Raw genomic sequence first — 17,257 nt, forward strand, 5'->3', positions numbered from 1 at the left:
GCCCCAAATGATTTTCTCATTATACCTGGTTTTGTAAATGTTATTGTTTAGTATTTATTTATTTAGGGCTAGATACTCTTGAGTACTGCATAAAGTTGCAATTAATGATCTAGATTTATTTGTATATTGACATGGTGGAAGGTGTCAACTACAAACTTTGGAAGTACTTACTGTTTTACCATGACCATCTTTTCCTACGCCGCATAGCACTCCCCCGCTGAATGAAAAACTAAAAGGAAAAGAAATTTTACTTTTCTGACATCTGAGAAAATCATTAAAGGTGCAAAATATTTCCTTTAATTGTTCTAACATTACAAGAATTATAATTTAAATTAATTTGGCTCAAGCAACAAACATTCGAAACTCACATTAAAAATGCAAAATTGTTTGGGAAGGCACTTCAGAGTGTCAATAAATGTATCCTTTGTGTACAAAGGCATTTCACGGTTGCATTCTTTTAAAAATGACATCACCTTCAATATTCATCAAAGTTGCTGGTGAACGCAGCAGGCCAGGCAGCATCTCTAGGAAGAGGTACAGTCGATGTTTCAGGCCGAGATCTCAGGCCAAAGTTCACCAGCAACTTTGATGTGTGTTGCTTGAATTTCCAGCATCTGCAGAATTCCTGTTGTTCACCTTCAATATTGTTTTTAGGGTCACAAACATAACAAAACTACAAATGTACTAGAAAAACAGTTTTGCATGGCTTATAAGGAATTTTACACAATGTGAAACATCCAGAATATGAAAGGAAATTATAGTCTTTCCTTTTGGTCACAATATATTTGTGGAATAAAGGGACGTTAAATTTACAGGTGACTCAAACAGCTCAGTAAATATTTAATAAGTAAGTATGTTCAAAGTAATTCCATTATAAACACGCAGTAGTAAATGTACCATTATAGCAATTTGGTATTTATTGCATTCCTATGCTGTTACCAAGGGCAGCAATATAATTATTTATTTCTTTATAAACCTTCTAATTTGAAAATACTATTAATATGATGGTTGGAGAGATATAGAAAAAGTTAATCTAAAATGGTTTCCAACATACCATGAATATATAGTGGAATGCAAAAAAAATACAAAGCATTAGAATGTCTGCCTCCATACATTATAGCATCTGTTAATTAAATATCTCTTATTAAGCATGATGGTGACTCTAATAAAATGCAAAAATAAATAAGGATGTACAATATATTTAACACAATAAATATTCTGACTGGATATTTAATCATTAATCCACGGCAGTTGGTACATGTTATTTCTGTACATAATCCTTCCCCATTAAGATCTACTAAGTACGTAAAACCTAAGAAATAATGAAAGTCCCTTTAACTACTCAGTTCATCTTAGTTATAACCAAGGGAGTAATGTTAAAAAAGCAATACCGTGGTCCATGCCCTTACCTGAGGGAGGATACTGAATGCACGTGGGTTTTAAACATTGCCAGGCAGTTACCTTGGTTGAAATTCCAAACTCTGATCAGACTTACATTTCCAGTTTGTGCAGATGCGAGCAGTGTTGTGCTGCCATTAAAAGACAAAGCAGATACCTAGCAGAAGGCATACAAAAAAGAAAAGAGTATTTTAACAGCAAACTTAAAAGGCATTACCTCAGAGAGCACCAATTCATTATTGCACTCTTAGCCCTCACAGGAACATAGTTTCCTATACTTTAAAGAAGGATATCTACGCAAGCATATATGACTACCAAGAACCTGACATGAACCTCTGCTCTCTATGGTGCTTTATCAGAGATCTGATGTAAAACCTGTACAGCTCAGTGTGGAAGGCTCGCTATGAAAGTTAATACCTTGGATTCACTCGGGCTGGCATAGACAGTAAGAGTCATTGTGAGAGACTGACAGGGACTTGCGCAATAAGCCAATTTCTAAGCATTCAGATTTCCAGTAAAGTAGTAGGGTGGGTAGAGTTTTTTACCAACTTACTGACACCAAAGCTGTTGTCATGTAGGTTTCTGCACAACAGTGAAAAGGACAGGAATTTCCACAAGGTTCTGGCAAAAAGTGGAAAGAGCACTGGTCTGCACAGGCTGCTGCCACAGCAGTGGTGTCAATCTTGCATCTCAGTAAACATATAATGCTATGATAACCCCTTGTAACATTAATTCTATTAACATTCTCATTCTTGGGATCACATGCTTATACTAAGCAATACCAGTGTCGATACCTCGGTTTGATTTGTTCAATAGTCTCTGGATCCTCATTCATGATGTATCAAATAGCAAGTTATAAAATGCAAAGGAGCTCATCAGAGGCAGGATCAATCACCTAGCTGATCTCATAATCCAGTGCTTGGCTGATCCAGACTACAAATGTTGGGATACAGTGAGTAACGTGTTTTGACAAGCAGTCCCTTATTTTGAAATGCATATATGTTTCTTAAAATAACACAGTAGGTATCAAGAACAATAAATGTATCCCTACTACCTTATCTGTGTGTCCAATGAAAAATCTTTGCTGTCCAGTATCAATTTCCATCACCACGACAATGGCATGACAAGGATAGGCCACTGCTGATCCAGACTTAGTCCATGCAGCCTGAAAATTTAAGAACTTTATAAGATCTATTCTACAAGTATTAGCAAAAGATTTGGTTTGCATTTCCTGCACAACCATAGTCAACTAAGCTGCAGTTAATTATGGTCACTAAAAGAAAAACAATATATTAAAAGCAAAAGAAAAATTACACATTCAGCATTTTAGTCAATCAGTAATCACAACAAGATCTAGTCATAGTCATAGAATTGTACAGAACAGAAACAGACCCTTTAGCCCATCACCTTTTTTGACTGTCTACACTGATCCCATACTAGGTCCATATCCTTCTATGTCCTGCCTATTTATGTGCCTAGATCTCTGTTAAAGAAAACAACTGTGACCTCACCACTTCTGCTGGCACCAAATTCCGAATATCAACCACATTTTCTAAAAACACTTTCTCTTCTCACGCCCTTAAAAAAAACTATTTCCCCTCACTTTAAATCAACGTCCTCATTTTTAGAGTGGAACAAAGGGGAAATCCAGACCATTTCACGATTTCTTAGAGCAAATGAGCAAACAACAGAGCTCTTAAGATAGATTGCCACTCTACTTTTGCATAAGCATTGTTCACATTGCACAAGATTAAAAAGGTAAAGGAAAAATAATGAAAAGATATCTGAATATTAATTATCGCTAATTCAGTAACTTGGTTGAATGATTCTGGAATAGCTGGGAAGGTTCCATAATTTTTTTTACAAACCATTAAAGAAATAGTTTCATCACTTAACTAAAAGAGTGATAGCCAAATTGTTGAAACATTATGCAATATGTAGAAGAACAACAGAAATTAGGACTTACAATACTACAATAAATTTAACAGTTACTAGCTTTCAAATAAAGCAGAGTGCAAAGTGCCATAAATTTTAACATTTAAATTGGAATCAGTGCAGATCATTTTACCTCTCACAGGGATAAGCTAATTCTCTACCCAAATTATGTTTGGTTAGAGAATTACTGCAAAGTAAGTTTAATTGCTTCATCGTTTTGAAATGAATTCAAAATATTTGTGGTTGTATATATTCAATATCATAGCAAGCACATTTTTTGTAACAATTGAATTAATCTATATTTACAATGGCAGATCAAAGAACCATCTTACCTTAGACATGCATTTCAAAATATGGAAAGTAATTACAAAATCAATATATAATTATTGTAATTTTAAAATCAGTATTCCTTTATAGTATTCTTTTGCCTATCTGACAGTGACTCAAATGGAGATGTCTGTATTCCATAACCTTGACTGAATGTCCTGAAGATTTTATTCTCCAAATCTGCACCTTAAAATGAACAACCTCTATTGTTTGCATTGACAGAATATACACACCTCAAAATGGACAGTTCCTATTTACTAATAAGTGGCACAGCTGTTATTGGAAAAGTATTGTAAATCTTCTGTCATGAGATTATTGAATCAAAGTGAAATTTCAAAACGTTCTCTAAGAAGATGTGCACGTGTTCTTTGTTTGATTTTTCTCTTAAATAGCAAAATGCTATTAATTAAAACTTCGGATTTCACCACCAGCAAAATTGCTTGTGAGCTGTTGTTTTTCCAATTTAAGATATCCTACCTCTAATTTATCTTTCAATCTTGAGCTGGGAGGCCCCTGACATCTGAAGTGAAAGGGCATGTAACAAGATGAAGAGCTACTGTAAGTACCATTTGGGATTCAGAACACACTTACGCATTTCACTGTGCACCCTCCATATCCAATAATCCTCTTTAGCTTTAGTATAGGGTCTGGCTGCAAACCCTGAAAAAAGTGGTTGAGAATTATAACCTTTGCAATAAAATCCAAACTTTCCAACAGTTAAGCATGTAGAAGTAATGTAAACAGAAGATTTTCTAGCTTTTATTTTGGTTACTTCATATCAAACACCAAAATGAGAACTTATAAAAAGACGATTTAAATAAAAGTTGCAGGTCATTAATAGTGGAGTCTTGTGAAAATGTCAAGCATTAATTCATATACAATCTTGCTAGTGATAAAAGACATTGCATAAAGGAAAAGCAAGGACCGACTGAAATAGGTAAAGTGTGATTAAAGGGTGCTATATTTTGAAGTGCTAAAGAATTGTGCCATTAGTCAAAAGCAAGTTATAAATTTAGTGAACCAATATTGCTCAAAGAAAAATAAATGTGTAAAGAACCTCTCCTAACAACCAGGTTATTCACCTTAAACAATTAATTCTAAGGATATTCTGAACACAATATTTCCTATTTTTATCATGCCCTGTAAAAACCCTTTAAAGTGCAGGAAACTACTACAGGTCGAACATCTGGATGAAGAAAATGTTCAAGTCAAACAATTTACCTTACGGTTTTTGAATTTTTCACTAGCAAGTCTGGTAGGTGTAGAGACTTTAGTGCGTACCTGAAAAAGACAAAATGGTCTTCGCACTGTATAACACAGAATTAGTTTGGAGATCTTTATATTTTTGTACTGCAATTCATGGCGCAATGCACTAGTACACAATCAGTATTTTTTTTTACAAATATCAATAGTACAGCCCAGGGATAAGATGTGCTTGACAAGAAACCTATCATTTTTGACTTTGCAGAAACTGCACTTAAAGTAACTTTTCCTGTCTATAGAGAAGACTAATTGCACCATTGTAGCATGCCTATTGATTGCTAGTCCCATTGTAGAAAATTATACTATTACAGAGCTGTACAAGAAAACTTGTAACATTTCAACGTTGTCCATGATATCAAGATGCCCGATTCTTGATCAAGGCACTGTTGCTACAGAACAGAATCCAAGGAATCCCATCAATGGGGTGGGAGGGAGGAAGAGTGGAGAGAAATAAATGAATACAAATAATAGGATCTACGCAGCTCCTAGCAATTGGTAAAGTATCAAAGGGCTAGGAGGAGACATCAATCGTCCTTTCTTCCAAAGCACAAAATACTGCAGATACTGGAAATGTAAATTATCAAAGCAAACAGTTCTAGCAAGTTGTTTTTCTTCCTTTCTTTATAGATTATTGACTGTGAACGTTGATAATAGAGAAAGTGGACCAGGTTTCTTTGTAGATTTGTTTCTCATATTTCCTTGCAACATAGACGGGCACCATTCTGCCCACCGGGTCTCTGCCACACACCTGCTGACTAAAGATTAAAAGATACAATGCCTATATAAAGTTTTCACCCCCCTCCCCCGGAAGTTTTATATTTTATTGTTCTACAATATTGAATCATAGAAGATTTAATTTGGCTTTTTTGACACCGATCAACAGTAAAACTAGAGTGTCAAAGGGAGAACAGATCTCTACAAAGTGATTTAAATTTATTAAAAATATAAAACACAAAATAATTGACTGCATAAGTATTCACCCCCTTTAATACGACACACCCAATGATCACTAGTGCAGCAAATTGTTTTAGAAGTCACATAATTATTTAAACGGAGATCTGATTTTGGAGACCTGTGTGCAGCCAAGGTGTTTCAGTTGATTGTAGTAAAAATATACTTGTATCTGTAACATCCAACTGCTGGTGAGTCAGTATCCAAGCAAAAATTATGCCATGAAGACAAGCAACTCAGTGAAAAGGTTATTGAAAAGCATAAGTCAGGAGATGGATACAAGATAATTTCCAAGTCACTAAATATCCCGTAGAGTGCCGTTGTCAAGAAATGGAAAGAATATGGCACAGCTGTAAATCTGCCTAGAGCAATCTGTCCTTAAAATCTGAGTGACCATACAAGAATGGGACTAGTGAGGGAGGCCACCAAGAGACCAATGACAACTCTGAAAGAGTTGCAAGCTTCAGTAGCTGAAATGGGAGAGGCTGCACATACAACAACTGTTGCCTGGGTGCTTCACCAGTTGCAGCTTTATGGGAGAGTGGCAAAGAGAAAGCCACTGTTGAAAAAAAAAAACTCACATGAAATCTCAGCTAGATTTTGCCAAAAGGCATGTGGGAGACTCTGAAATCAGCTGGAAGAAGGTTCTAGGGTCTGATGAAACCAAAATTAAGCTTTTTGGCCATCAGACTCAACACTATGTCTGGTGTAAGCCAAACACTGCACATCATCAAAAACACACCATCCCTACCATGAAGCATGGCAGTGGTTGTACCATGCTGTGGGGATGCTTGATTGCAGCAGGCCCTGGAAGGCTTGTGTAGAGGGTAAAATAAATGCAGCAAAATATATAGAAATGCTGGAGGAAAACCTGATGTAATCTGCAAGAGAATTGTGAATTGGGGGAAAATTTGTTTTCCAGCAAGGCAATGACCCCAAGCATAAAGCCAAAGCTACACAGGAATGGCTTAAAAACAACAAAGTTAATGTCCGTTCAGGGCTAAGTCAAAGTCCAGGCCTCAATCCAATTCAGAATTTGTGACTGGACTTGAAAAGGGATTGTTTACTCACAATCTCCATGCAATCTGATAGAGCTTGAGCAGTTTTGTAAAGAAGAATGGAGAAAAATTGCAGTGTCCAGATGTGCAAAGCTGATAAGAGACCTATCCACAGAAACTCAAGGATGTGGTTGCTGCCAAAGGTGCATCTACTAAATGCAGACTTGAAGGGTGTGAGTAATTATGCAATTAATTATGTGTTCAATAATTGTAATAAATTTAGACCAATTTGCAGAAATTTGTTTTCACTTTGACACGAAAGAGTCTTTTTCATCAGCGTCATAAAAGCTAAATTAAATCCACTGTGATTCAATGTTGTAATACCATAAAACATGTAAACTTCCAAGGGGAGTGAATACATTTTATAGGGACCACAAATTAAAAGTTGCAAATTTTAAATTGGGAAACTACACTTTAGGGTCTGTTTGCTTTTGATGAAGTCCAAATATTTGTTAACAATTGGGAACAGTGAGCAGCTTTAATTTCCTAGGTGTCACCACTTCTGAGGATCTGTCCTGGGCCCAACATATTGATGTAATCACAAATAAAGCACACCAGTGGCTTTGCTTCATTAGGATTGTGAGGAGATTTGATCTGCCACCAATGACTCTTGCCAGTCTCAATAGATGTTTACTGGAGAGCACATGTGGTTAGATCACAGCCTCATATGGAGGTTCCAATGTACAGGATGGGTTATACATTCAGCCAGCTCCATCATGGATACATCCATCCCCACCACTGAGGACAGCTTAAAAAAAATGGAGCCTCAAGACAGCATCCATCATTAAGGACCTTCACCATCTGTAACATACCCTTTGTTATTACTATCATCAGGGAGGAAGTAAAAGAGCCTGAAGATCCACACTCAATACTTCAGGAACAGCTTCTTTCACTCTGCCATCAAATTTCTGAACTCATGAATGTATTTCATTATTCCTTTAGTTTTGTACTATTCACTTGGTATGTTATTGTAATTTTGTATCTTTGCACTGTACTGCCGCTGCAAAGCAACAAATTTTGATAATATTCTGATTTAAAGAAAAATTAATTAAATTATACTCATTAGCATCATGTATTATGTCATATGACGTGGGCAACCAAGGTCTCATGACTACGATTATTCTTGGCAAATTTTTCTAAGGAAGTAGCTTCCCATTGCCTTCTTCTGGGCAGTGTCTTTACAAGACGGGAGACCTCAGCTATTATGAGTGGTCCTCACAGGCGTCAGTGGTCACATTACCAGGACTTATGATATGTACCAGCTGCTCATGCGACTATCCACCACCTGCTCCCATGACTTCACATGATCCTGATCAGGGTCTAAGCAGCTGCTACACCTTGCCCAAGGGTGACCTGCAGGCTAGCAGAAGAAAGGAGTGTCTTACACCTCCTTTGGTAGAGAGACGCATCTCCACTCCACCATCCAAAAATTATACTTTTTATCCAATTATCTTTATATAAATTACTTTTGAAATTTCACCTAAACTCCAATCAAAAATAGTGATCAAAAGTTCACCAACTATGAACCTAAAATTAAACTAGCAGAAATTTAAATATAATTGATAAATTTTAAATCTCACCTCTGTATCACTGCTGGCTCTGTGAATTACTGCTCTACCACTGTGATCCGCAAAAACATGAATTCCACCATCATCCGCTGGAATCACTTTCATACACTCAATACCTTTTGTTGTATCATCAGTCTCACATTCCCTGCTAACTCCACCATGACTGGATGACAATGTGGTATCCAAATGTATTTCTGGGATGCTCTTAACAACCTGAGGCGATCTCCGATACCTACACCGTTCCTGGAAAAGAAAACAACTCTTGAAGAATAGACAACAAAAAGAGGAAAAGGATTACTCTGTTAGAAGAACTTTAAATTTCAAGAAATGTTAAAGGATTTTTTTTGGAATACATTTAAGTAAAATCTGATAATGAGGTTTCATGCTCCTTCTACCATTTATGTAGGACTTCTGCAAATTCCCAATGCAAGGACTTTAGGTCCTTAATACTAACCAAAATGGCACTTTGTGTGGTCATAGACCAAAAATCAATAGAGATGTTACATGTTTTTAAGGAAGCATTGAGCACAAGGAGGCCCAGAGTCTTTTCCATTGTCTATATGGTAATCTCTTTCTAAGACATAGCCTCAAATAGAGGTTCTTTATCAGTAGTCTGGTGTTAAAAATGTGAATGAGTTGGCCTGCCCAAAAGGACTGAGTGAATGTAAATAGCAGTGCAATACTGGAGAAATTGGCATTGGTTACATTGGTTATCCTTCCAGTAAATTCTTAAGTATTTTGTGGAAAGCACCTCAAGATGCCTACAGAAAGTAGTTATTGTAAGTCTCAAAAGCAAAAAGGAAGACAGAGATCATCGCTTGCCAGGTAGACAGGGTACTGCCAGGTTTGAGATCTTGAACTTAAAATACAGGCAGTCCCCGGGTTACGAACATCCGACTTACGGACAACTCATACTTATGAACGGACTGCCATAAAGCCTATTATATTGAAAATTTGAGTTAAATACAATGGTTCGTAATAATGAACGCACGCACTACATTGTGACGCTCATGAAAACATTACACGGCTTCAGCGGTTTGTCGGCTCAAGGAAGGAGAACGCCGTCCAACATTTTAACTCGGATCACGTTGCCATCAACACTGTGTTGAGTGTGTAACTTTGTATTTGGCGTATATTTTTCTCTTATTTACCCTTGTAACAATGCCTCCAAAGTGCAAATCCGATGCAAGTGCTGGTGATGGATCAAAGAAAAGGAAAATGATCACAATTGAAAATAAGGTGGAAATAATAAAGCGATCGGAAAGAGATGAAACACCATCAGTCATTGGAAAAGAGTTAGGATTCAGTTGGTTAACAATCAGAACAATTTTAAAGGATAAAGTGAGAATAATGGAGCATTTGAAAGGCCCTGGCCCGATGACAGCTACAGTTATTACTAAGCAACGCAGTGGTTTAATTATTGAAATGGAAAGGCTATTGATAATTTGGTTAGACAATCAAAATCAGCATAATGTTCCTATTAGCATTAATTTACTGCAAGAAAAGTCTCGAAGCCTTTTCAATTATTTAAAAGCTGCAAGTAGAGCTAGTGAAGGTGATTGTGATGAACAAGTTGTTGCGAGTAGGGGTTGGTTCAATCATTTCAAAGTGAGGGCAAATTTACATAATATTGAACTGCAAGGTGAAGCAGCGAGTGATTTTCCTGAAATGTTGAAAAAAATTATTGAGGAAGGAGGTTATTTGCCAGACCAAATATTTAATGTAGATGAGACTGGCTTATTTTGCAAAAAAAAAATGCCTGAAAGGACCCACGTTTCGAAAAAGGAAAAAAGTACACCAGGGCATAAGGCATCGAAAAAGAAAAGCTCTGTACAAGCCTCTCTTGATGCCTACTTCAAGAAACTGACTTCTGTAGTAAATCTCCCTTCTCCAGCAGCAGAATCAAACCCTGACTCTCCAGCACCAGGTCCATCATAATGTTACCTCACGAATGCCCCTTCCGGTATGCAAGACATCGATGGAACCATAGGTACTTTTATTATTACTGTATTATGTACTGTATTATCATGTTTAAGATGTTTTAGCGTATTTGTAAGTGTTTCTTATGTGTTTTATATGCACAGAAAGGTAAAATATATACTATATACTAAGACAAACGTTTGACTAACTGACATTAAGTAAGACCAGATGTACCTGTTCCGACTTACGTACAAATCTGACTTAAAGACAGACTTAGAAACTGATCTCGTTCCTAACCCGGGCGCTGCCTGTATCCTTTTCTTCAATTATCAAATACAGTGCTGGCAAACTGAAGATGAATTTTATTATTGCCAGGTTAAGGAAAGAGATATTTTAGGAACTCACCAGGGTTGTACAGTGCAGGCTGACAGAGCTCATTTGTCTTCCAGATGCTGAGCACACAGCCCGCCCTTTCACATCCTCTGAATCAATGATGGCTTGGTGCTCGATCTCCAAGTGCAGCAAATGCACAACTACAAAGGTTTCAGAGACTTTGATTCTAGAGCAGAGGTTCCCAACCGTTCTTATGCATTGGACCCCCACCATGAAGGGAGGAGTCCCTGGACCCCAAGTTGGGAACTCCTGTTCTAGAGTGCAGTCACCATAAATTTAACAAAAAAAAATCCAATATTTTTGAAGATGAGTTTCGCTCGAGGGTTGTTTACGTGAGGCGAGGTTCAGATTTGTGTAAGAAAAATTGAAAAGTATCCACATTATAAAGTAGTCTTGTTTGAAATCCATCTTAAGTACTAGAAAATGGATGATGTCCACTGTGGAGAGAATCCACACTACAACTCAAAACTCCCTTTGAACACTTTCTTGAAAATTGCCAATGACTGTGGCATAAGACCACAAGACAAAGGAGCAGAAGTCGGCCATTCGGCCCATCGAGTCTGCTCCGCCATTTTATCATGAGCTGATCCATTCTCCCATTTAGTCCCACTCCCCCGACTTCTCACCATAACCTTTGATGCCCTGGCTACTCAGATACCTATCAATCTCTACCTTAAATACACCCAATGATTTGGCCTCCACTGCTGCCTGTGGGAACAAATTCCATAGATTCACCACCCTCTGACTAAAAAAATTTCTTTGCATTTCTGTTCTGAATGGGCGCCCTTCAATCCTTAAGTCATGCCCTCTCGTATTAAACTCCCCCATCATGGGAAACAACTTTGCCACATCCACTCTGTCCATGCCTTTCAACATTCGAAATGTTTTTATGAGGTCTCCCTCAGTCTTCTAAACTCCAAGGAATACAGTCCAAGAGCAGACAAACGTTCCTCATATGCAAACCCTCTCATTCCCGGAATCATTCTAGTGAATCTTTTCTGTACCCTCTCCAACGTCAGCACATCCTTTCTTAAATAAGGAGACCAAAACTGCCCACGGTACTCCAAGTGAGGTCTCACCAGCGCCTTATAGAGCCTCAACATCACATCCCTGCTCCTATACTCTATTCCTCTAGAAATGAATGCCAACATTGCATTCGCCTTCTTCACTACCAACTCAACCTGGAGGTTAACCTTAAGGGTATCCTGTACGAGGACTCACAAGTCCCATTGCATCTCAGAACTTTGAATTCTTTCCCTATTTAAATAATAGTCTGCCCGCTTATTTCTTCTGCCAAAGTGCATAACCATACACTTTCCAACATTGTATTTCTGTGCTGTAGTTTCTATGGTTTCATTTGCCACTTCTTTGCCCATTCTTCCAATCTATCCAAGTCTCTCTGCAGACTCTCCGTTTCCTCAGCACTACCTGCCCCTCCACCTATCTTTGTATCGTCAGCAAACTTAGCCACAAAGCCACCTATTCCATAATCCAAATCGTTGATGCACAATGTAAAAAGAAGCGGCCCCAACACGGACCCCTGTGGAACACCACTGGTAACCGGCAGCCAACCAGAATAAGATCCTTTTATTCCCACTCTCCGTTTCCTGCCAATGAGCCAACGCTCTATCCATGTATGTAACTTTCCCGTAATTCCATGGGCTCTTATCTTGTTAAGTAGCCTCATGTGTGGCACCTTGTCAAAGGCCTTCTGAAAATCCAAATATACAACATCCACTGCATCTCCATTGTCCAGCCTACTGGTAATTTCCTCACAAAACTGTAATAGGTTTGTCAGGCAGGATTTTCCTTTAAGGAATCCACGCTGAGTTCTGCCTATCTTATCATATGCCTCCAGGTACTCTGTAACCTCATCCTTGACAATCGACTCCAACAACTTCCCAACCACCGATGTCAAGCTAACAGGTCTATAATTTCCTTTTTGCTTCCTTGCCCCCTTCTTAAATAGCGGAGTGACATTTGCAATCTTCTAGTCCTCCAGAACCATGCCAGAATCTATCAACTTTTGAAAGAACATCGCTACTGCCTCCGCAATCTCCACAGCTACTTCTTTCAGAACACGTGGGTGCATTCCATCTGGTCCGGGAGATTTATCTACCTTTAGGCTATTCAGCTTCCTGAGTACTTTCTCTGTCGTAATTGTGACTGCGCACACTTCTCTTCCCTGCCACTCTTGAGTGTCCGGTATACTGCTGATGTCTTCCTCAGTGAAGACTGATGCAAAATACTCGTTCAGTTCCTCTGCCATCTCCTTATCTCCAATTACAATTTCTCCAGCATCATTTTCTATCGGTCCTATATCTACTCTCACCTGCCTTTTACTCTTTATATACTTGAAAAAGCTTTTAGTATCCTCTTTGATATTAGTTGCTAGCTTCCTTTCATAGTTAATCTTTTCCCTTTTAATGACCTTCTTGGTTTCCTTTTGTAAGCTTTTAAAAACTTCCCAATCCTCTGCCTTCCCAATAATTTTTGCTTCCTTGTATGCCCTCTCCTTTGCTTTAACTTTGGCTTTGACTTCTCTTGTCAACCACGGTTGCATCCTTTTTCCATTCGAAGATTTCTTCTGTTTTGGAATATACCTGTCTTGCACTTTCCTCATTTCTCGCATAAACTCAAGCCACTGCTGCTCTGCCGTCTTTCCCGCCAGTGTCCCTTTCCAGTCAACTTTGGCCAGTTCCTCTCTCATGCCACTGTAATTTCCTTTACTCCACTGAAATACCGACACATCAGATTTCGGCTTCTCTTTTTCAAATTTCACAGTGAACTCAATCATGTTATGATCACTGCCTCCTAAGGGTTCCTTCACCTCAATCTCTCTAATCACCTCCGGTTCATTACACAATACCCAATCCAGTACAGCTGATCCCCTAGTGAGCTCAACAACAAGCTGTTCTAAAAAGCCATCTCGCAGGCATTCTACAAATTCGCTCTCTCGAGATCCAGTGCCAACCTGATTTTCCCAATCCACTGGCATGTTAAAATCCCCCACAATTATCATAACACTGCCCTTCTGACAAGCTTTTTCTAATTCCTGTTGTAATTTGTAGTCCACATCACTGCAGCTGTTTGGAGGCCTGTATAAAACTGCCATCAGGGTCCTTTTACCCCGGCAATTTCTTAGCTCAACCCATAAAGATTCTGCACCTTCAGATCCTATATCACCTCTTTCTAATGATCTAATATCATTTCTCACCAATAAAGCCACACCTCCCCCTCTGCCTACCTTCCTATCCTTCCGATACACCGTGTATCCTTGGACGTTCAGCTCCCAGAGACATGCATCCTTTAGCCACGTCTCAGTGATGGCCACAATATCATACCTGCCAATCTGTAGCTGTACGACAAGATCATCCACCTTATTCCTTATGCTGCATGCATTTAAGTACAACACCTTAAGGCCAGTATTTGGTACTTTTCGCTTTGATTTCACTGCAACTTTTTTGCACTGCAACTCATCCCAATGGCTACAAATTTGCCCCCTCACCTGCCTGTCTTTCCTGACATCTTTACTGCTCACTATCTTGGATTTATTTCTGTTTTCCCTTTCCTCCGCTCTGTCATTCCGGTTCCCATCCCCCTGCCAAATTAGTTTAAACCCTCCCTAACAGCTCTATTAAACTTTCCCGCCAGGATATTGGTCCCCTTCGGGTTCAGGTGTAACCTGTCCTTTTTGAACAGGTCATACTTCCCCCAGAAGAGATCCCAATTATCCAAGAATCTGAAGCCCCGCCCCCTGCACCAGTCTCTCAGCCACGCATTCATCTGCCTGATCCTATTCTTGCCCTCGCTAGCACGTGGCACAGGTAGCAATCCCGAGATTACTACCCTGGAGGTCCTGCTTCTCAGCTTCCTTCCTAACTCCTGGAAGTCTCTCTTCAGGACCTCCTCCTTTGTCCTATCTATGTCATTGGTACCAACATGTACCAAGACAACTGGCTGCTCATCCTTCCCCTTCAGAATATTCAGGACCTGATCCGAGACATCCCGTACCCTGGCACCTGGGAGGCAACACACCATGCGGGTATCTCTATCAGGCCCACAGAATCTCCTGTCCGTTCCCCTGACTATGGAATCCTCTATGACTACCGCATTCCTCTTCTCCCTCCTTCTCTCCTGCACAACAGCGCCAGGGTCAGTGCCAGAGACCCGGTCACCGTGGGAGTCCCCTGTCAGGTCATCCCCCTCAACAGCATCCAGAACAAGATATTTATTGCTGAGGGGGACAGCCACAGGTGTGCTCTCCACTATTCGGGCATTTCCCTTCCCTTTCTTGACAGTGACCCAGTTTTCTGACCCCTGTAGCCTAGGGATGACTACCTCCCTGTAGCTCCTGTCTATCACCTCTTCACTTTCCCTGATAAGCAGTAGGACCTCTTAGGACTTCATTCCATAGGTGGAGAATCGTATTACGAATTCATGACTTAATAGTTCTCTGCCACATTTTAGAACTTCAGCAGGGATACTGCCTGTTCCTGAGGCAGTTTTTTTTTAAATTTCGGGTTGTTCCCTTTTCAATATCTTATTGGCTAGGAGAGATGGCGAGGCTGAACCAATGGGAATACCATGCAAGGAATAAGGACAGTCACATCAAGTACAAAGTTACAAATGAAGTCTTCAAAGTGTTCCATGATAAATGCAATTCCATTCTTGGTCTCAGCAAAGTGATGGCATTGAAAAATCTGTGCATATCAATAGTGGTCTCAGCAACTGGCTGCCTCAGCTGCCGAGACTGGTTACTTAGTCTCTTCTAACGTGGGTACTCATTGTACAGCAGCTACCTTGGGGATATGAAATAACAAGGCCTGGAGACAGTGGGTGGAAGCCCCAGTCCTGGATACTGATTACTGTAGCTAGAATTAGATAAGATCTATTCATATTCCATATTTGATGGCCGTAACCAAATATTACTTCGAATTGAAATTCCACTTACCCTTTCATAAAGGGTTAGAAGATCCCATGGTACTTCCTCAAAATAAATTGTATGTGAATTTATCCACAAAACACTATTTGCTACATTTCAAAAAGATTACCATTGCTTGTGAATCCTTTGCTCTATATTCAATTTGTGAGATTACTAAATAATTGTATATTCTTTGTGATATAACAATGGTAGCTGTACTTCCAAAGTAATCCACTGAAAGTAATCTTGACATCAAGACAAATTGTGCAAAAATAAACTCTGAATAAATTAAAACACTTTAAGTACTGGGTCACTAGGATTTTTGTCAGGTACTCACTGCTTCTGGGCTGGTAATTTGTTGGATGAGGGAAACTCTGTCTTTGACAGCCTTACTGACACTCACTGTGTGTGAATTCATTCTAATCGGAGTGCAATGTGTTGAATGACCTAGATAAGGTAAAACAAAACCAGAGCATATTACAGGTGAAACTGTAGTCAAAAGAGATGTAAGCTTTTAATGCCAAATAGTAGCTTCCAATTTCAAAAGCAATTCTCTACCATCATTCTCTGCTTTCTATCACCAAGCCAATTCGGTATCTAACTTACTGATCTTCTGGACCAATCTCTCATGTCTCATCTTGTCAAAAACCTTATTGAAATCTGAAGATCTTACTTAAGTCCATATAAACTACATCAACTACACTCCCTGATCAAAACATTTTATCACTTTAAAATTCAAATTGGTTATACAGGATCTCCCCTTGATAAAGCCTGCTGATTATCTGACTAACTCCTGCATTTCCAAGTGTAATATAATCCTATCCCTCATTAAATTTTCCTTTAGCTTCCTTTCGTCCTTATACCTGTAGTTACCAGGAACTTATTCCTGTTGCATATATAAACTGCTGGAGGAACGCAACAAGCCAGACTGCATCTATGGAAAAGGGTGAACAGTACACATTTTTGGCCGAGAGCCTTCGTCGGATTGGAAAGGAAGGGGAGTAGTCAGATTAAGAAGTTGGGAGGAAGGGGAGGAAGAAGTACAAGGTGACAGGTGATGGATGAAATTGGGAGGGGGAGGGGGTGAACTAAAGAACTGGGAAGTTGATTGGTGACAGATAAAGGGCTGGAGAAGGGGGAATCTGAATGGAGAGGACTGAAGATCATGGAAGAAAGAGAAGGGGTCTTCTTGACAACTGCATTGGTGCGGGTTCCTGCACCTATGCTGAGCTCATCAATTTCATCAACTATGCCTCCAATTTCCACCCTGCCCTTAAATTTACACGGCCCATTTCTGAAACCTCCCTCCCCTTTCTCGACCTCTCTGTCTCCATGTCTAGAGACAGTCTATCTACTGACATCCTTTATAAATCAACTGGCTCTCACAGCTGTCTGGACTATATCCCTTCCAACCCTGTCACTTGTAAAAATGCCATTCCCTTCTCTCAATTCCTCCAACTCCACTGCATCTGCTCTCAGGTGAGACTTTTCATTTCAGAACAACAGAGATGTCCTCCTTC

The 17,257-nt window shown here is 39.3% G+C and overlaps 1 protein-coding gene across 3 annotated transcripts in view; it reads right to left on the minus strand.

Annotated features, from left to right (window-relative positions):
- Nucleotides 1-17,257, minus strand: part of wdr90 (WD repeat domain 90) — a 102,924-nt gene that overhangs the window by 60,973 nt on the left and 24,694 nt on the right. For all 3 annotated transcript variants that reach the window (XM_072268872.1, XM_072268871.1, XM_072268873.1), the window contains 7 exons: nt 16,075-16,184; nt 8,513-8,743; nt 4,882-4,941; nt 4,252-4,320; nt 2,453-2,563; nt 1,410-1,555; nt 172-229 (listed from right to left, as the gene is read on the minus strand). In XM_072268872.1, coding sequence (XP_072124973.1) covers nt 172-229; nt 1,410-1,555; nt 2,453-2,563; nt 4,252-4,320; nt 4,882-4,941; nt 8,513-8,743; nt 16,075-16,184 — 785 coding nt within the window. The remainder of the gene's footprint in view (nt 1-171; nt 230-1,409; nt 1,556-2,452; nt 2,564-4,251; nt 4,321-4,881; nt 4,942-8,512; nt 8,744-16,074; nt 16,185-17,257) is intronic.

Source organism: Mobula birostris, chromosome 9 (genome assembly GCF_030028105.1).
Source record: "Mobula birostris isolate sMobBir1 chromosome 9, sMobBir1.hap1, whole genome shotgun sequence".
Lineage (NCBI taxonomy): Eukaryota > Metazoa > Chordata > Chondrichthyes > Myliobatiformes > Myliobatidae > Mobula > Mobula birostris.